The 21,265-nt window shown below is 30.3% G+C and overlaps 2 protein-coding genes and 1 long non-coding RNA gene across 3 annotated transcripts; 2 read left to right on the forward strand and 1 right to left on the reverse strand.

Moving 5' to 3' along the window:
* LOC25489851 (pentatricopeptide repeat-containing protein At1g79540) lies at positions 1–912 on the forward strand. Its single transcript, XM_024779011.1, has one exon. The coding sequence runs from the start codon at positions 1–3 to the stop codon at positions 910–912; it is 912 nt and encodes a 303-aa protein (XP_024634779.1).
* A 1,970-nt stretch (positions 913–2,882) lies between these two features.
* Positions 2,883–5,054, forward strand: LOC112419991 (uncharacterized). Its single transcript, XR_003010201.2, has 3 exons — positions 2,883–3,686; positions 3,768–3,839; positions 3,991–5,054. It is a non-coding gene; the product is annotated as an uncharacterized lncRNA (long non-coding RNA).
* A 12,777-nt stretch (positions 5,055–17,831) lies between these two features.
* Positions 17,832–21,265, reverse strand: LOC25489853 (phosphoglucan phosphatase LSF2, chloroplastic). The gene is made up of 5 exons (XM_013606084.3): positions 20,966–21,265; positions 19,803–20,008; positions 19,158–19,328; positions 18,274–18,485; positions 17,832–18,157 (listed from the first exon to the last, which is right to left on the reverse strand). The coding sequence occupies exons 1-4, from the start codon at positions 21,243–21,245 to the stop codon at positions 18,282–18,284; spliced, it is 861 nt and encodes a 286-aa protein (XP_013461538.1). The 5' UTR covers positions 21,246–21,265; the 3' UTR covers positions 17,832–18,157; positions 18,274–18,281.

Consider the following 21,265-nt stretch of genomic DNA (forward strand, 5'->3'; position numbering starts at 1 on the left):
ATGGTTGTTGAGGCAAAAGAATTATTTAATCGGATGGAGAAGCTTGGATGTGAACTTTCGATTGTGACCTTCAATGCGCTTATAAATGGACTGTGCAAAGCTAAAAATCTTGAGGAAGCAATGAATTTATTTTACAAGATGGACGTCGGGAGAAAATATTCGTTTCGCTTCAGTCTTTCTCAAGGTTCTTGTCAAGTTTCTGATGGTGCTAGTCTCCAGAAAAAGGTGAAGGAAATGTGTGAGGCGGGACAAATTTTGAAGGCTTACAAGTTAATCACTGATCATGCTGGCGACCTTAGGCTTGACATCATTTCATACAACATTCTAATCAATGCCTTTTGCTTGGATCGTGAATTTAATGCTGCTTATAATCTTTTTGAGGAACTGCAAAAGAAGGGTCTCTCACCCGATAGTGTTACATATGGGACAATTATCAAAGGGTTGTTCATAGTTGACAGAGAAGATGATGCCTTTAAGGTTTTTCAGCGTATGCAAAAGACTGGCTCTGAACCTACCCTCTCAGTTTATAGAACACTTATGACTTGTTTATGTAGAAAGAGCAAGGTCTCACGGGCATTCACTCTTTATTTGGAATATTTGAAGAGCCTTCCTAGTCGGGACAACGACTCAATCAGTACTCTAGAAAAATATTTATTCGGAGAAAAATTAGAACAAGTGATTCGAAGTTTACTTGAAGTGGACTTCAAGGCCAGAGATTTTAAATTAGTTCCATATACAATTCTACTTATTGGGTTATGTCAGGCAGGAAAAGTATCTGAAGCATTAATTATATTCTCTGTTCTTGATGAGTTCAATATCAAAATCAATGCTACAAGTTGTGTACATTTGATCAGAAGTCTTTGTAAGGAACAAAGGTGTCATACCCCAATTTTTGACTTAAGGTCCCACTGACACGTGTCGTTTAACCATGATCAATCTCTAACTTTTCAGTAAAAATTAGGCAGGGAGGTATTTTAAAATACCTCATAGTTGGTTCCGAGTCGGGCCCTCTTCTCTCTTTATTTTTATTTTTTATTTCATTTTTTAATTCCATCTTTTATTTAAGATTTTCTTGTTAATTAATTAACTTTAATTTTGTTTTAAAAAAATATTTCTTTATTTCTATGTTAATCTCATCCTTTTTTTTTAGTCTTTATCCCTTTTACTATTATTTTATTTTTTAGTCTTTATCCCTTCTTTTTTTTTTTTTATTATTTTGTCCAATGATAATATCCAAATGGTCCAAGTTCAAATCCAAACAGCCTATCACGCATCACACTCAATCTGCAGAGTTCATTCCTCCCCAAGCCAAGGCAATTTTGTTGCTTCTCTTTAACAAACCCTAACCCTACCCAAGATGCTATAAAAGAAAGAGTCAATTCATCAAGAAAAGGGGGGAGAAAGCCAATTCATCAAGAAAAGGGGGAGAACAGAGTCTTATTTCAATTTCAGTTTCAGTTTTATTAGAAAAATCTTAGTCTGCTTTTTTTTTATTTTTTTATTATTTATTTAGGTTCTCCAAACTATTTTCAATTTAATTCACAGTTTCAATTGTCTCTTTATTCTTTGCATTCATGCTGCCATTGTCATTGCTCATTCACGTTGCTATTACTCATTCACGTTTATAATCTCATTTGTTTTTAACATTTAATTCACGATAGCTATTGCATCATTTAGAACCTTGAGAACTCTTGTTTTACGTTTATTTAATTCCAAATCTTATTAGTTTTGATTGCCATGTTAATTCATTCCCAATCCCATTAAATCCATTGCCGCCGTGCTTTTACATATTATTTGTTATATTATTAGTTGCTGATTGAGTTCAGTTGTGTTGCTGCAATTCAATCCATGAGTCCAATTTCAATTTCATGTTTTGTTATTCCATTTAAATTCTATTGCTACTACACATTTATTTTCATTATGTTCAATTCCAATTATTCTGTTACACGTATTCTATAGCATTCCAATTGAGTGTTTTTTTGGTTGCTATTGTGTCTCTATTTGTGTGCTGCTACATGCGGTTGTGCGATAATTTTCGTTGCTACATGTTAGATGTGTTGTTTACTTTATTCTCATTATTATGGCTGCAAGGCTGTTCTATTTTAAATTCAATTTGCTCAGAATTGATTTCTAACCGCAGCTATTCTTTCTAGTTAAAGCTTCCATCATTAACAGGTGTTTGCCGTGGCTGTTCTATTCCATTCCAATTGCAAGGCCGTAACTGCTCTCCAAAGTTAAAGAGATTCCATCATAAAGAGAACCGGTGGCCCCTTCGCATTTCTTTTTTTAATTTCTTCTTCATGCATTTTTTCTTTTCTTTAGCATTTTATTTTTTTAATTCTCATGCTTCTTTATTATTCCACATATTACATATTTATTTTCGTCATTTGTTTTATTACATAGATTTATAATGCCTCTTAGTTGTGGTGGTCCAACGCCACCACGAGGTACCTACGTTTTTATTTTTATATTCCGTTAGTTTAATTTGTCCAATTATTCAAAAACAACAAAAATATACAAATAGTACAAAACTACAAAAATATATATTTTTATAATAAACCTTGATCCAAATCAAGTGACCGCATTTTTATTTTCTTTTTTTAATCAAACTCCAATCAATTTAACTTTACTTCAAGTCTTTTTTTTTTTTTTCAATATTAAAAAACACAAACGAATACTCATTTGCCACTTGACTTTTCATTTTAAAACCTTTTTCAAAACTAATAAAAAAATATTTTCAAATAGGGGTAGTTTGAACTTTTTTTCCCCTTTTTCTTAAAAAAGAAAATTAAATGTTCAGTTGTGAAATAATATGTGAGTCAAAAGCTAATCAAATAGCTTTAATCTCCGAAAAATGACGCAGTAAAAATATTTTCTTAAAATCTTGAGAAGGTTTTCATGTTGAAGCCAATGATTTGTAATTACCTCCTCACGTGTCTTCTTTCTTCCCGAGCTTATAAGGAGTGTGCTGTTGATCTTATTGGTGGGATGGAATCTTTGGGATACCGTTTAAATTCAGAAGAATTTGCAACGACATTGGCACTTTTAACACCAATACTGAAAAGGAAAGAGAGGAAAAATAACACTCAGAAAAGATTAAATTACACTGATTGAATTAGATGACCGAGTTTCTTTATGTGGTTCTTCAATGAATATCCCCAGTTACGAAAATGGTTGTGAATCAAGAGACCACTACACTTTTTGATGAACCAAAGGTGCCCTTTATCCCTTCTGTATATGTTTTTTCTTGAAGCAGTCCTTATGGGTATATTAAATTTCAAATAATGTGTTTCCAGAGTTATTGTAGAATAGTACAAGGACCGATTGAGAGGTATATCCTTGCATGCTTCCTTTTAGAATTTTACTTCAAACCAAGAAATCACCCCCTATTTCAATTAGTATCCCGTATCCAAGTTCTGCAGTTTTAGGATGGTGTTATTTATGTCGATAAATGACTTGAATTCTCTTTACGATGAAAAATAGGAAAAGCAGGTGTTTTGTTTAACGCCTCCTATTTTATTTGCCTTTATTTTTGTTCATTTTGCAGCTAAAATATATAAGCACTTACAACTTTTGATCAAATTAGGAACTTTGCAAAAGGCAAAATAATTGCACTGCTTTTGGACTATGATGGAACTTTTTCACCAATTGTGGTTAATCCTTACTGTGCTTTCATGTCGGACAATGTATGTGTGTGATATTCTACTCAATTTTACTGTCTAATTTCTATTCTTCCTATAATTATTCTGATCTGGTAAGGTCTGCAGATGTGTGCTGCTGTTAAAAAGGCCGCAGAGTATTTTCCAACAACAATAACTTGTCTAAGAAGTCATGACAAGGTAGTTAAAAAAAAATTCTATCTAACACAATTTTTTTCTTCCTTTTTCCTTTCTCTTATCGATTTAAGGATAAATGAGTATTTTGTACAACCAAATTTAGACAAACTTTTGTGCCAAATTTGATAATTTTTCTCTTATCGATTAAACTTAGGTGCCGATTGAATTAAGCAGTACAAGATAAATGTTTAGGTACATCAGTAGAGGAGTGTATACCAGTGCTAGGATTAGAACTAGAATTAAAACAAGAGGCGGGACTGGCTTGAGCTGATGGATTGGAAGGAACTTGAGATTTGGAAACTCATAGAGGCCATGTCTGCCAACTTGACCATGACACTCATGAGGTATAGCAGGTTGAAACTGTTGATTGAACCTATGGTAACAATAGGATGCAATGTGCCCAAACTCAAAACAGACCTGACACTGAATATTGCCAAAACGTCCTCCTCCACGACCACGACCTGAATTAGGATAACCAGAACCTGAAGGAGTAGATTCAGAAGAGTGAGGCACAATTTGGGATACAGACATGTCACCAGCAGAAGGTGCAGGCGTGAGATTAACCGACACTGAATCAGTGCTTGCAGCTTTCTTTAACTTTTGAAGATGCGTTTCGTGAGCCAGACGTATTGTTTTTCAAATATATATGAGTTTGAGGAGGTGATTTTTCAGTCATTGAGATGATTTAGAGGGTCAATGAGGGTGGATTTTATTGAGAGGAGAGTGCTGAGTTGTTGTGGCAAAGAAAACTAGTGGTGGTAACTGTGTTTGGGAAAAGAAGGAGAATGTGAAGAGAAAGGAAAAGGTTTCATTGTTAAGAAATAAGGAAGTTGGGTGGTGTTGAAATTTGGGGCCAAACTCATCCTTACAAAACCGATTTGTAAGGTGAGGAGTGCCTCCTCTTTATAAACTCTTCTCAAGAGTCCTATCTATCTGATGTGGGACTAAATCCACCCCCTCAAAGCCAACACAATGAAGGTGTTGGAGGCTGCAATGAAGGCCAACCAAAGGTCGCAATTTAGGCGACTAGGGACGGACCTCAATTAAGGCAGAATTTCCAACAGGTGGGAACACAGTAAGAGATTAAGATGCAATATATATCTGACATTGGAAGAGAAGGAGCAAATAATAAAGGAGAGAAAAAGTAATGCTAGTCTCTAGTAACTTGGTTTATAAACTCTTATTTAGATTTTTCTCTTTATATTTTACATTTGAATTTTTTTTTTTTTTTTTTTTTTTTCTGTTTGGATAATGACACTTTTCAATCGATTGATAAAATGAATGTACTTATTATTATTACTTACAAATTAGGATATTATTATTATTATTTACAAATTAGGATTTTGTATTTTGTATTTTGTATTATTATTATTTACATCATTTGGTCCCTTAACTTATTTTTGGTTTTCATTTTGGTCCTCTAATTATAAAGTGTCTCAATTTGGTCCCATAATTCTTCTGTCGCTTACTATTTTGATCATCTCCGTTTGTATTTTGCAAAATATGTTAACTCCTTTCCACGTGCCAGTTAAGGTTCTTGATCAACGGATAAATTTAAAAAGCACACATAGCATACCGTGGACTCACAACATACGATAATTTTTATTGTCATCTTCTTCCCTCTTTTTCTTCTAACTTCATACCCAAAACAAAAAACAATTGTTCAGCAACTTTCTTTCTTTATGAATCTAGTTCCATAAACAGAACAACAACAATTTCTTCATCCCCATCAACAATTTATTCATCACCATCAACGACAACTTCTTCATTACCATCAACAACAACAACAACCTTTTCAACAACCACAAACATTCCAATCCCAATTTCAACAACAATAAATTCTACGGACAGCAATAACAATAAAAGATGAAAAACTAGAAATAAAAACCCAAAAATAAAAAAAATACAAAACTCCATCTTCATCTTCTTCTGATATATTTTCTTCTCATTCTTGTTCTTCCATGGTTTAATAATTCCCTTTCTTGTTCTTCCAACGCAGTACTGAAATCAATTAGTAATACAAACAACTTACGCAAACTGCAAAAAATATCACACAATTACTACTCATTAAATCAAGTAGCTTTAGCAGTGTGAATGAATAAAGCAATGTTCAATATCCAAATCATAAAAATAATTACAAAGAAGTGGGTTCCTGCTATCAAATGCACAAGTTCTCACAAAATCAATGAGAATGGCAAAATGAAAACTACTCCCCTGACAATTTAAGTGATTGTCTCATTGAACATCCCCTAACAATTTCTACAGCATTGTGTTGTGTTGCGTAGATGATTTCCGGCGCTGTTGCAACACTGTGTTGTTTTTCCATGGTTCATAAGTTTTTGCAGAAATTAAGTAGTGGTCGCCGGCGAGGTCGCACTAGTTTCCGACGCGGTGATCGTCGGTGAAAGTTTTTCGATCCCAAAATAAATTTAGGGGTTTTGTTGCAGACATTATGGGGAAGATGAGAGTAGTTCAGTGGTGGTGGTGGTGTGGTAAAACGATGTCAGACAGTGGAGTAATGGTGGTTCAAGAAGGAGAAATTGATGCGCGTATGGAGAAGAAGAAAAGAGGAAATCGTTGTGTTTTTTTTTTTTGGTAATGAAAATAATAATAATAAAAATAATAATAATAATAATAATAATAATAAGAATAAGAATAAGAATGATCATATGTTGGGAGTCCACAATATGTTATGTGTGCTTTTTAAATCCAACCGTCGATCAAGAATCTTAACTGACATGTGGAAAGGAGTTAACAAATTTTGCAAAATACTAACGGAAAGGACCAAAATAGTAAACGGCAGAAAATTTATGAAACCAAATTGAGATATTTTGTAGTTAGGGGATCAAAATAAAAATAAAAAATAAGTTAAGGGATCAAATAATATATTAAGCCTTGATTTTATCGGTAACAATCCATTCATATAAATCGACAGTTGAAGACTATAGGGAAGAATTGCACGGAGCTGGTTCAGAGAATTAACTGTGTCTTCTCATACAATACTCAAGGAAGGGAATTCTGTTGCGGATGTTATGGCTAGGAATGCGCAGAGTCTGTCCACCTACTCCTCTCAATGGTGGGAATCCCCCCAAGTTTCATCCTTCCTTTTCTCTCTAGAGATGGTTCAGGCCTCCCTTATTGTAGAATATTTGCTCCCTTTTCTTGTATTTTGATGTAGAAACTTTTGTTGTTAAAGATTATGGCCCTCTCCAGCTCATTTATTGATTTTCTTCGCTTGAATAGAGCTAGCACCTCAAGGGAACACTGAAAATGTTTGAAAGCTATGCTTGAAAGTAACATGAGGTAAAAGTAAATACTTAATGTTATTGTGTTCCAACCATAGTTCCACTTGCAATCATTTTGCAGATAATAAGCATTTGGCGTTTCACATGGAAAAAGCCAATTCTTTCCCACCATAGGAAAGTTGGATTCAACGATTGGATTAAGTGAATAACATATTCTTAACATGCTCTTTCAATACTATATTTTTCTTCACACTATCTCCCAATAATTTTAAAATTAATTTCCAAAAATTTAAAAAATAGAAAAAAATTCAGATAATATATTTTTTTTAAATTCTGTAATTCATTTATTGAATGTTAGAAAAAAATTTGAAAAATTGAAAATTTATTTATTTATTTTTCAATAAAATTAAAATTCTGGAAACTAAGATAAGTTTTTATTTTTCTAATTTTTTTTAATTTCGTAATAAAATGAGATATTCTGAAAAATAAAATAAAAATCCTTTTTTTTTAAATTAAAGTTTTTTATTTTTATAATAAAATAAAATTCTGGAAAATAAGTTTTTTATTTTCAAAAAATATTATCTAATTTTTTGTTTTTATACTAAAAAAAAGTTTTATTTTGAAAAAAACTTTTTAGAATGTTTGAAAAAAAATAATCTGATCCTTTTTTAATTTGGAATGGTAGTAAAAGTGTGTACAAAAATCTAGTGTGGAGAGAGTATGATAAAATTATTTTATTGATTTGATCTAATGGTTAAATACCAACTTTCCCATGATGGGAAAGGATTGACCTTTCCCATATGAAAACAAGTTTATTTATATTTTTTAAAATTTTGGAAAATTAATTTCCATATTTTTAAATTTATTTTTTATTTTTATATGTTTATTTTAATTTCGAAATATATTTTTTGTTTTTAAAAATGGTTTTAAAATAATAAAATTACAAAATCTAATGATGAGGGAGTATGGTAAAGATGTGTTCTTCGTTTGATCTAATGGTTAAAAACTAACTTTCCCATTATGGGAAAAATTAGCATTTCCCATGCTAAACTTCACCTGTTTTTTAGCTCTTCACTTTATAGTACTAGAGGAATTATTTCTCTTTGCTTCATTTTATTTTTATAAACCAAGAATTATGAGGGTATGAAGTGAGAGCATGTGAAACTTTTCCTCTATTTGCTATGTGTACCCCTTCGGGATAGTGTGTTCCACTTTAGTAATTCAACCTATCACTAGTAATGGGTTACATGAAATTTTAATTTCTCAAAAAAAAAATCTCTTCAGAAGAATTAGTAATTACTCCCTCCGGTCCTTTATATAAGAAAAAAAAACCAAAAATCATCAAAATTAAGACAATCATTAATTGTTGTAATTTTTTTGAATGTTTTTACAAATATACCCTCATAAAAATTTGTGAAGTATCAAATATACCCACTAATATTGAAAAGATCAACATTAAATGAGGGCTTAAATATGTTTTACATCCTTGTAATTATAGGCCGTTTGATTTTTCATCCCTGAACTTACTAATCCTTTCATTTTGCCCCTGTAATTACTAATCTTTTGAAAGTTCGTCTCTCTTCCCGGATAATCACTGCCATGTCATCAAATTAGCAAAATGGCATGGGAATTGACAAAAATACCCTTGGCTTATTTTTAAAAATTTAAAAATCTGAAAATAATTTTAAAAAATAAAAAAAATTTAAAAAAATATAATTTTTTGAAATATGAAAAAAATATAAAATTATATAATTTTTTAAAATCTGAATATATAATTTCAAAAATTATTAAAAAATCTGATTTTCTTAAAAATCATAATAATAATTTCGAAAAAATTTACGATTATATAATTTTTAAAAATATATTTTTTGAAATATGAAAAAAAATGGAAAATTATATATTTTTTTTAAAATCAGAATATATAATTTCGAAAATTATTAAAAAAGCTGATTTTTTTTAAAGATTTTTTTAAAAATCAGAATATTAATTTCGAAAAAATCTGATTATATATTTTTTAAAATTATGTGAAAAATTATTTCATTTTTTTTCGAAAAAGTTATTTTCAAAATATTTTTAGAATTTTTTTAAAATTATTTTCAGATTTTTTAATTTATAAAAATAATTTTCAGAATTTTAAAAATAAGCCAGGGGTATTTTTGTCAATTCCTATGCCATTTTGCTAATTTGATGACGTGGTAGTGATTATCCGAGAAGAGGGACGAACTTTCAAATGATTAGTAATTACAGGGGCAAAATGAAAGGATTAGTAAGTTCAGGGATGAAAAATCAAACGGCCTATAATTACAGGGATGAAAAACGTATTTTTCCCTTAAATGAGGGTTAGAAAAGTCTTTTAAACAATAAATAACCTTAAAAGTTGTGACTTTTTCTTATAAATAAGATCGGAGGGAGTGTTTCTCTTTTCTTCATTTTGAATAATTACGTAAGCTCTGAACAAAAATCCCAAAGTCTTCTAATTAGTTTGTTGTTTTCTTTCTTGTCATTAATTTTTTTTATTGGTGAATGAGAGTACACTACATGCATTTGCTATGGAATTTTGGAGACACATAGGTAATAATTAAGGGTGGGTATATGCTGGCCGAGCCAGATTTTACTTAAATAGGTCAAATCTAGTTGAAAAAATTAAAGCTCAAATCTAGTCTATTAGTCTCTCAAAGACTTTATTTTAAGTCTGACCTGACCTTTTTAAAAGTCCGGACCTCACCTATTAGCCTGTCTAAATTTTTTTATTTTTTTTTTGACAAAAGTCTGTCTAAAAACTTTTGTACTAACAATTTTAAATATAGCATTTTGTTTATTTATAAAAGAAGTTAATTAACATATATTTTTTAAAAGACTAATAGGTCAATAAAATTTTGTAAAGCATGTACATCCATTTTTCCCTCACTTTATTAGTGCGTGCGCGCGCGCGCACACATATATACACACACACACACACACACACACACGTGTATTAGCCTCTATACACACACACACATATATATCCAATAAAATTCTAGAGTTATATCACATTCATTTTATAGAAGCTAATACACGTGTATTATATAATGTAGTATCCAATAAAATTCTAGTTCATGCTCTCACTCACTTCATATATCTATGCACTCTTTATATAAGATAAATTAATAATGCATGCACATAATGAAAATGGAATAACAAGAAAAGAACATTTCTTGATAAATAACAATAATAAAAATAATCAAAGTTGTGCTGACTTGGAGCGATGTAACCATGGATAGTTGGATACCAATAATCGTAGACTCAAGCTCATCTATTTGAATTAACTTGGCAATCCCAAAATCAGCTACTTTCGCTTCCATCTGACCGTCCAATAAAATGTTGCGAGGTTTGATATCCATGTGTGCCACTACAGGATTGCAGTCATGATGAAGATAACTGATTCTATGTGCCACACCTAAGGATATCTTATACCTAGTATAATATCCCCATTGTAATGTGGAGTTGGAGGGTTGAAATGAAAGAGACGTAGATACATACAAATAAGAGAAGGAGCATATAATAAAGGAAGAGAAAAGTAATGTCAGTTTTTAATAACTTGCTTTACAAACTCTTATTTAGGTTTTTCTATTTATCCTTTACATTTTTTTTTTGTACAAATTTATCCTTTACATTTAAATTTGATTAATAACACTTTTGAACATATTGGTGAAATTAATGTACTTTATTATTATTTATGAATTAGGATTCTCTGTTTTTTTTTATTTTTTTTTATCAGATAAATGTTTGTATATATCTAAAATCTACAATTCTGTTTTTCTTATCTAAAATTATGTTGTGTTGTTTTTCAAATATATATGAGTTTGAGGAAGTGTTTTTCCATTCATTGAGATGATTTAGAGGGTCAATGAGGGTGGATTTTATTGAGAGGAGAGTGCCGAGTTATTGTGGCTGAGGAAACTAGTGTTAGCAACTGTGTTTGAGAAAAGAAGGAGAATGTGAAGAGAAGGAAAAGTAAAGGTTTCATTGTTGTTGAGATAATGGAAGAGAACAAGAAATAAGGAAGTTGAGTGGGAACACACTAAAGTATGCACATTCATTTTTTCCTCACTTTATTTATTGATGTGTCCGTGCGTGCGCGCGCATATATCCAATAAAATTCTATAGAGTTATATCACATTCATTTTGTAGAGGTTAATACAAGTATATATTATATAATTACACATATATGGTCAGATCTGATAGTCTAGTATGATTTTCTATAAGCTTTATCCTGACCTATTTAAATTAATGAATTTTTTAAAAAGCTTGAGCTCAACTTATTTAATAAACGAGTTAGGCCGAGCCGATCTTTAAGTAGGCCGAGTCATAGGCCTTTGAGGGGCGGCTTGACCTATTCCCAACCCTAATAATAACTAAGAATATATGTTGGTTCATAATTTTTTTTTGTGGTGTCCGAAATTTGAACCCTAAATCTTACTTATATTATACATTATCCTTATCAACTGAGTTAAGTTTACGATGACATGATTTTTATTTTTTAAGGAGATGACATGATTTTTTGTTGTTTATAGACGAGGTTTCCATGTATAGAGGAACCAATTAAAGAATATATGTTTAATGTAACTTTATGCAAGTTTTAGAAAAATGATTAAGACTCTTTGGTTTCTCTCTCTCTTTTGTTTTTGTGTCACCTACTGACATGTGCACATGATCGATTCTAGCTAGTTTAAACTTAACATGTATTTTTTTTTTGAGAAGCTTAGCATGTGTTATTAGTGAAAATATTTGTATTTTACAATGATGGTGGTATTTATATAAATCAACCCACCATAACCACCTTTTTAAAATCAACCCAATTTCTTTTCCTTTAATATATATTCTTTTAGTGGTCCTCTATGTATGCAAAATTTTTATTTTTTTTATTTTGGTTATTGAGTTTGGATGAGAGGTAAATAAAGTCTCATCAAAATTTATTTTACTTAGCAATCAAATTCAAAGAGAAATTCATTAAACATTTATCTCAATTATTTGATTTATGCAAATACATGTTTAGTCTTTATGTTTTTTGCTTTATTTCTTTTTCTCTCTTTCCATTATGATGGTATTTTGGGAATTTGGTCCATTCTTTATCTTTATTCTTTCAATATTTCTTGAGTCTACAAGACGAAGATTCAGGTGCGAGCCGTCTTAAACAAAAAGTATGGACCACATAAATCTAAATTGGTTAATACCTATATTTCCACAAAATTCCATTCAAAGAATGCAATGTAAAAGGGGTGGACATCGGGCGGTCTCGGTCGGATTTCGGGTGAAAAACCCCAATCCGAAGGTAACTGCGGGTGGGAATATAGCACCCATCTCCGTCCGTTTAAGCTTGTGGTTTATTTCGGTGTCGGTCTCGTCGGTTGACGGTTTATTCGGACAGTTTCTTCGGATATTTCAAAGTACTTGAGTATATATGCATACTGCAGTATATACGGTCGGAAGTGGGTTACTGTGGTTGGATTTCAAAAATCCGAACCCGCCCGTACATATCCACTCAAAACTGTTTTACCCGTTTAGACCGATCCGCACGCCAACAGGCCATTCGGACCGGGCGGTTTGGGCTGGTTAACAGTTTTTTGTCCAGCCCTTACAAATCACTCGCATGTAAATTTTAATAAAAAAAGGCATTGAGAAAAATTTTGGGTGATAATTGATAGTTCTATCTTTATCATGAGTTTCTGAATTATTTACTACCATAGTGTAACACAAGTGAAAGATATTTGAATCACTTTATCAATTTGATCATTGCTTAAAAAATAACCTTACCAATTTTCTTTAAAAAATAATAATTAAAGGAATTTTTTTTTAGGGAGTAATTAAAGGAGATTTTTTTTTTGAAGGAAGGGAGTAATTGAAGGAGATTAAAATCTAAGACAAGCAATGATAAGCAGCAAGTTGGTCCTACATCCCAATCTCTTTCCTATCATTATTATAATTAAAGTGTAGAATAAAGTTAACATACTCCCTTCGTCCTAAATTGTATATCGCTTTGGAAAAAAAATTTGTCCCAAATTATACGTCGCTTTACAATACCAATGAAATATTAATGTTACTCTTCCTATTATATCCTTAACTATTAATTACTCTTTCTTCTTTCAATTATTTCATTTATCTTTTCCATACCATTTATTAAGGATAATTTTGTAAAACAACTCATAATTTCTCTTCCCCACACAATATTAATTACATTTCTTAATACGTGTGAAATGGCCAAAACGTCATACAATTTAGGACGGAAGGAGTATTATATAAAATAAAGTTGACTAAGCTAATCAAAATTAAAAGTAGCCAACATTTTTATTTCATTTTTGTAAGATTTTAGTACAATATATGATTTTTTTTTGACACAATATAATATATGATTTGATAACCTCTTCAAAATCATATTTTATATATTATTACCGTCCAAACAAAATGATTTTTCCCAATAATCCACTGCTCAGTTGCTAAAAGAGGGTCTTGGACTAGTGATTTTATTGGTTGTGGTTAGTTTAAATCAGTTACTACATCGACACCTATCTATTTCACATGATGGGAATGGTAATGAGGGTGGGCATTTTAAGTTCTTACAATCTTCATCTGATTTACAATTTGGTGGGTCGAACTCATGAACCTTTCTCCTACTTCGTGATTCCATACGAATATCTGCGTAGACAAATAATACTTAAATATAAGAATAATTATTGCTCGCAAAACATTTAAGATTTGAATGATAAAATATAAAAGGTGACAAAAATTATAATATCTACACAATACCACAAATCACCTGTCGGTTTTAGACCTGATGCTATGATTAAAAAAGCCAATAAAAATACCATTGTTAGAGAAATTTTTCTTGTAGATTCCATCTTTTTCTTACAATAATTTTTGTTAGAACCAAGTTTATATAGACATTGGTGAACCAAAACTAAATATTTATTTTATCCATGTATGAAAAATAAGCATGTAGCATAATAATCATTAAATTATTATAGAAATATAAAAAGAGTAAATATAGTTGAATACACTTTAAATCTTCAATGAATACACTTTGTTTTTTTTTTTTTTACAATGATGAAATTTAAGCAAAAAATTTAGAGGGGTGAAAATCAAAAATGACCTATATTACAGGGGATAAAACACTATTAACCATACATATTATCATGTATTAAATGTAATTTTTTTTTTGGTCAAGATATTAAATGTAATTTTAAATCTATGTGAATGTTGAGGTCACTATGGACATTTTTTTTTTTATGCTCAAAAGTCAAAACGTAAGTAAGGTATTGTCATAAACAATGAATTAAATTCTAACAGCAAAAAAACAATGAATTAAATTATTTCAAAAACAAAAAGAGACTCTTGCGGATTGTAGAATATGACAATCAAGTATATATTAATTAATCACACGATCTCTTAATTTAATTCTTTGTTTTAAATTGGTCCTATAACTATTAAAATTTGTAAATTCGTCCCTTATCTTAGTTGTCGTTAATCATATTGGTCCACTCCGTTAGGTTTTTAATGTCTAACCGGTACTTGGACCTGTTCGATGCACGAGAAGTTGATATCTCGTTGACTAATAAATATGGTGGTTGATCATGAAATGAAATAATAGTTGTTGTTGAACACGCATTAATGCTTCCAAAAAACGACAACAACAACACCCAAACATTATCCCACTAAGTGAGGTCGATTCAATGGACATAAATACGTCATATTGTTTTATGGTCGAGTACATGGATCAAAAGACAACAACAACAACAACAACAACAACAACAAATCCAACGCGACATCTCCATCCCCGCACACTTACTTTATTCTCGTGTTGGTTCATAATCGGTCAACACTCTGTTCCATAACACATCACTGGTCTGACAACTGTCTGATATTTTTTCACTTCAACTTAAACGATATGTTTGTATCACATAAAACACATGAGGCTCTTCTCCATTTCAAATTCAACTTGAATACGATAATTTACATATACTTTTATTTAAATTGTGTAACTTATATGATATGATCTCCAACTGTCACCTCTAAGGTACAACTACTTCTTCTTTTGCTGAAATTACATTACATATACTATGTCTTACTTCTACTCAGACAAAAGTCATACTCTTATAAGGATTGTCTCCAAGTCTTCAAAATTCCATTCAATTCATCTCCCGACTCTCCAACTAAAACTATATCATCTGCAAAATGATTATATCTTGGTGCTAGCAATTGGACGTGTTTCGTAAGTACATCCAAAACCAATGAAAAAAGATAAGGGATTAGGGCCGACCCTTGGTCCAATCCTTGTTATGAAAAAATCATTGATAATGGTTTCAGAAGACAAATAATAAAACCCTCTACGTAATTTAGACTTTATATTATCCCATCAGCGAGATTGTAGATAAGAATTATTTAAGGGTTAATAGGCCTTTACCTCCTGTAATATAAATCACTTTTGGTTTTACCCCCTGTAATTTTTTTTTTTGGGATTCGGTCCTTATAATTTTTTTTTGTTTTGGAAAACCCCTCTAGACCAGCTGATTGTACATTTTTGCTGATGTGGCATGCTGCATCACCTTTTTCGGATGACGTGGCGTGCTGACTGTATAATTATTTTTATTTTTTATGGGGTACACGTAGCATTTATGATTTAAAAAAAAAAATTCTGGAAAAATAAAAATATTAATAAAAATGATTAAAAAACGAAAATAATTACGGAAAAATAAATAAAAATGAAAAAAATCTGGAAAAATATAAAAATTCTAGTAAAATCTAGAAAATTTAATAAAAAAAAAACATTAATATATATCGAAATTTTCAAAAAAATTATTAAAAAAAAAATCTGAAATGTTATGTTTTTTTAATTATGAATATACTTTCCAATATTTTGATTTTCTGTATAAAAAATAAAAAAACAAACTTTTTAATTTCGAAAGAAAAATCTGAACTTTCATTTTTAATTCTATTCTCATTAGATTCATAAATTTCGAAATATTGTAAGTTGCTGAATTTTTATTTTTTTATAAAATAAAACTTCTTATATTCGAAAAAAAATGATTTTTTTTTTATTTTTCCAGAATTTTTAAATTTTTCCTCTATTGAAAATATTATGGAAATATGAATTTTTTGAAATATATTAATTTTTCCATAATTATTTTCGTTTTTTTAATCATTTTTATTAATATTTTTATTTTTCTAGAATTTATTCGTTTTTAAGAATATTTTTATTCTTATTTCATTTTTATATAATATTTTTTTGTTTTTTTAAATTTTTTAATTTTTTTTTTTAAAAATTATACAGTCAGCGCGCCACGTCAACCAAAAAAGGTGACGCAGCATGCCACATCAACAAAAATGCATAGTCAGCTGGTTTAGGGGGGTTTTTCAAAACAAAAAAATTTTACAAGGACCGAATCCAATTTTTTTTTTTTACAGGAGACAACCAAAAGTGACCTATATTACAGGGGGTAAAGGCCTAGTAATCCATTATTTAAAATCTCTTATTGACTCCATCACAATTAATATAATAGATCCAAAAATGGAGATAAATAAAAAAACAAATACATCAACTACCTCTTAAAGAACAATTTTTCAAATTTATGCATGATAGTAAATTGAGGTTCAATTACTGAAAATAGATATGGAGACTTAAGAACTTTTATATATAAGATAGATCAATTTTTTTTTATTATAAAAAACTTAAAAAAGAGCAAAAAATTAGGAAAAAATTTGCAACAACTTTTTAAAGTTGTCTAAGAGACTTAAGAACTCTTTTTTGTTTTAGGAAAGAGACTTAAAAACTTTTATATATAAGATACGAGAATCATATTTTTAAAAAACTAAGAAAAGAGCAAAAAATTAGGAAAAAAAATTTGCAACAATTTTTTTTGACTTCAAACAGTTGTCTTAAGAACTTTTATTCATAAGATAAGATATGCGATCATTTTCGAAAAAAAATAAAGAAAGAGCAAAAAAAACTAATAGGAAATTTGCTACAACTTTTTTTACTCCAAAAAGTTGTCTAAAAGACTTTAAAACTTTTATATATAAGATAAGATATGCGATCATTTTCTTAAAAAAAATAAATAAAGAAAGAGCAAAAAAATTAATAGGAAATTTGCTACAACTTTTTTGCCTCCAAAAAGTTGTCTAAGATAATTAAGAACTTATATATATATATATATATATATATATATATATATATATATATATATATATAAGATAAGACATGATATCATTTAAAAAAAAAAACAACTAAATAAAGAAAGAGCAAAAAATTAGGAAGAAAATTTGCAATTTTTTTTTTCTTCCAAAAAGTTGTCTAAGAGTCTTAAGAACTTTCATATATAAATAAGATAAGATATGCGATCATTTTCTTAAAAAAAATAAATAAAGAAAGAGCAAAAAAATTAATAGGAAATTTGCTACAACTTTTTTGCCTCCAAAAAGTTGTCTAAGATAATTAAGAACTTATATATATATATAAGATAAGACATGATATCATTTAAAAAAAAAAAACAACTAAATAAAAAAAGAGCAAAAAATTAGGAAGAAAATTTGCAATTTTTTTTTTCTTCCAAAAAGTTGTCTAAGAGTCTTAAGAACTTTTATATATAAATAAGATATGCGATCATTTTCTAAAAAAATAAAGAAAGAGCAAAAAAAATTAATAGCAAATTTGCAACAAATTTTTTGGCCCCAAAAAGTTGTCTAAGAGAATTTGCAACAACTTTCCTTGACAATTCAATTTTTAACACAACACAATGTGTCAGCTTTGAATTAGAGACATGAAATAGCTAGCAAAGCTGTGTATAGAACAGAATTTAGATCCAACGGAAGAGGAATGCTCAGATATTATTTACTAAATCTACATTCTACAATCATGGTACATAAGCCACAAAGTTGATTTATTATTTGCCAATCAATACTATATGGAATATTTCGTACCATTTACAGGCAATATACCTATATAAATATGCTTGAAAATGTCTCTCAAGTTTTGAGCACTATGGCATCTCATACCAATCCTGCAAAAGGACAACAACTTGTGTAGGAATCTCCATAAGCACTGACCTGTCAATCACAAGTATAGCATTGCATCTCAACATCACATAATGCACACATATACACACACACACACACACACAAAATCCAATATCCTGGAGCTGATTTTCACAATAGAAACATACCTAATTCGTCAGGTTCCACGAAGAGCACGGACACGGTTTTGAATCAGGTTCCTCTCCCAATCTGCTATATCCCCAAAAGCATGGTCTGGAAGACTCTCAAATGGCTCCTTCCATGGATCATTTTTAGCCAAATCATAAGTTGCTCCTTGTATTGCTCTTTTATTTGGTCCACAAGGTCTCTTTGAAGTTAGCATATCATAGGCTTCATTTAGCTGTGCAAAAAATAAAAGGCCATATTCATTTGTGAAAATTTTAGCACTTAAAGAAATTTGAATCCATGTCAGATTGAGGCTCTGTATGGATATATAACTTAATAAGCGCTAACTAAACTATATAAGTGCTTATATATATAAACTATTTATTTTCATAAAAATAAAGGCAATCCAATGCACTAAAGCTCCCGCATACGCAGGGGTCCAGGAAGGGTCCCACCATTTGGTGTATTGTAGGTAGCCCTTACCCTGTTTTTTTACACAAGAGGCTGTTTCCAGGACTTGAACTATAAGTTTGACTGTTTTCTATAACAAAAGATAAAATAAATTTTGACTGTTTTATATAAGCTATAAGTTGTTTTCATGAACTATCATTGAGAGCTTATGGAAATAAGCTGAAAACAAGTTATGGACATGTCATAAGTTGTTTCCATAAACTCTTCCAAACAATCTCACAAGTGATTATGTCAATAGATAACCTTATATAAGCAAATCAAAACAGGCCCTGATTTATAGTGTCTTTTCTACTCTTAGCAGCTCAAGGAAAACCTTGTTAATTGTTCCCACCAAACCAAGAGGTTTTGTGCAACAATAATACTCATATGAAATGTTAAATAAGTTGCATGTAAATTGTTTTTTGATTCAAAGACAAGGTGAGGGTTTAAGACTTACATTCATGTCACAAAACCAGAACAAATAAGCAATTGTCACTGCTGGAGCTCTTCCAAGTCCTGCAGTACAATGCACATAAACTCTTCCTTTTCCCTCAGAAATTGCCCATTCTAAGGATGACACTGCTTTAGGTAGTGCACTTCGCAAAGAGTTTGGATCAAAGTCTACTGCCTAATAATGTAAATAAACAACATGTAAATGATAATTCAATCAAAAACAAGTAGGCAACAGATTCAGCGAACTTGAAACTATTTCAAGAGTCGGAATAACTTTTCTGACATGTTATATTGTCAAAGTTGCAGTAAAAGTATATTGATCCTTGAAGTGTGCATATAAAGTGGTAAACATGACAACTCAAAACCTTATTTCCTAATACAATCTAAGCTACAAACATATTTTAGTATGTTGTCTAGATTATCACATTTTTAAAAAAATTGGGGAAAGGGGAAATTATTATTATTTAAAGTGGCACTAAGGGCCATTTTACAATCATCCTCGACGAGTTTTGGATTCTGTCCCTAGAAATTACAACGCCAGAGACTCCTACTGTTGAGCTAACATTTCATGAGCATTGTCTAGGTTATCACATAATGCATGGACGTTTTGTATATTCTAAATTAATGTACTAAAAAGGGGTTTGCTTACAGGTCTCCTCATGTGTCTAATTTCAAGTTCGCGACACTTTTTTACTATTGACTGCAAGTCTATTCCCCAAAACTCAGCATCCTTATCCTGTTGCAAGTTTAGAATATATGCCACACCTTCTTCCTTCTTAAGGTGATCTACATCTTCAGGTTTCTGTGGTTGGGACCCCACAATCAAATTGTCAGTTATAACTGTATAATTCATACCTGAAATTAGGCATCACTGATAGTATCAATTGAATGACATACTGTGGATAAATAAATCAACAATTAATGAAAAGTAAATGGTTTTCTTTTGGCTATTCACATCAATTGTAAAAGTGAAGTGCTTTGTAATTCAAATTAAACTTTATGAAGTAACATAAAACATAAAGTTTGCATTTTAAGATCTGTTAGGGAGTGCTATGAAAACAACTTATAACATGTTCTTAAGTTCTTTTCAACTTATTTGCATAAGCTTATGAAAACGACTTATAGCTTATATGAAAATTGTTTGATTTGATTTTATCTTTTGTTATAGAAATAGCTTACACATAAACACTTGTATGATAAACATTTATGCTATAAACACTAAATTAAGTTGTTTATCCAAACAAGATACTATTGGAATGGGAAGTGGACATAGAATCTTTACCACTGAACATAACAGGGGTATAGAAGAGATTCTCTCAATTTCTTAAAAGAAATTCATACTTGCATTACCACAATTTTAGTGTATAAAGACTCGATAAATGTTACCAATTTCAAAATATGTCTTTCTACATCCTTTATAATAAACTCGAAAAACTATAGTATTGAATCTCTCCATTTCTTTTCAAAATTGGAGCTTTTCAGAAATGAAGAGGATCTCTACTGAAACTCCTACAGCCAAAACAACACCCTTCCGGTTTAAATTTAAAAGGCACATACTCAATACAATAGTTGAAGATTAACCAACATAAACCAAATACAATGAAAGAAAAAAAATGACACCTTTATAGTTCTATACTTCTATTTTATCAAGCACCACCTAAATCTAATGTAACAGTAACCAACAATTTCATTCATTCCTATCTCTCAAGAGTATACTATTCATATTGATAATCATATCAAACATTCAAAGTAGCAATTGAATTTACATAGAAATTGGCAAAACAAATAGGCGCAGAGAGAGATGAAACTGACCCAGATCGTGATGATACTCATAAGGGTTCCTCATCATCTTTTTCATAGCTATATTGTATTCTTCCATCAAATCATTAGATTTAGATACCCTTTTGCTGGTAGGATTCTCTTCAATCCCACTTTCTGATAGTGTACAGCAAATTTTGTTCATCCTAATAGAGTAGTTGAGAGGAATCATAAAACTGCATGGCGATTTTTGTTTCCTCTGCTTTGAAAGTAGTTTTGTGTACAAAGAAGTTCTCAATGTTGAAGAGAAACCAATGTTACTTACACTTTCCATTGTTCTTTTGCTTGTTTGAT

The sequence above is a fragment of the Medicago truncatula genome, chromosome 3 (genome assembly GCF_003473485.1).
Source record: "Medicago truncatula cultivar Jemalong A17 chromosome 3, MtrunA17r5.0-ANR, whole genome shotgun sequence".
In the NCBI taxonomy this organism is placed as follows: Eukaryota; Viridiplantae; Streptophyta; class Magnoliopsida; order Fabales; family Fabaceae; genus Medicago; species Medicago truncatula.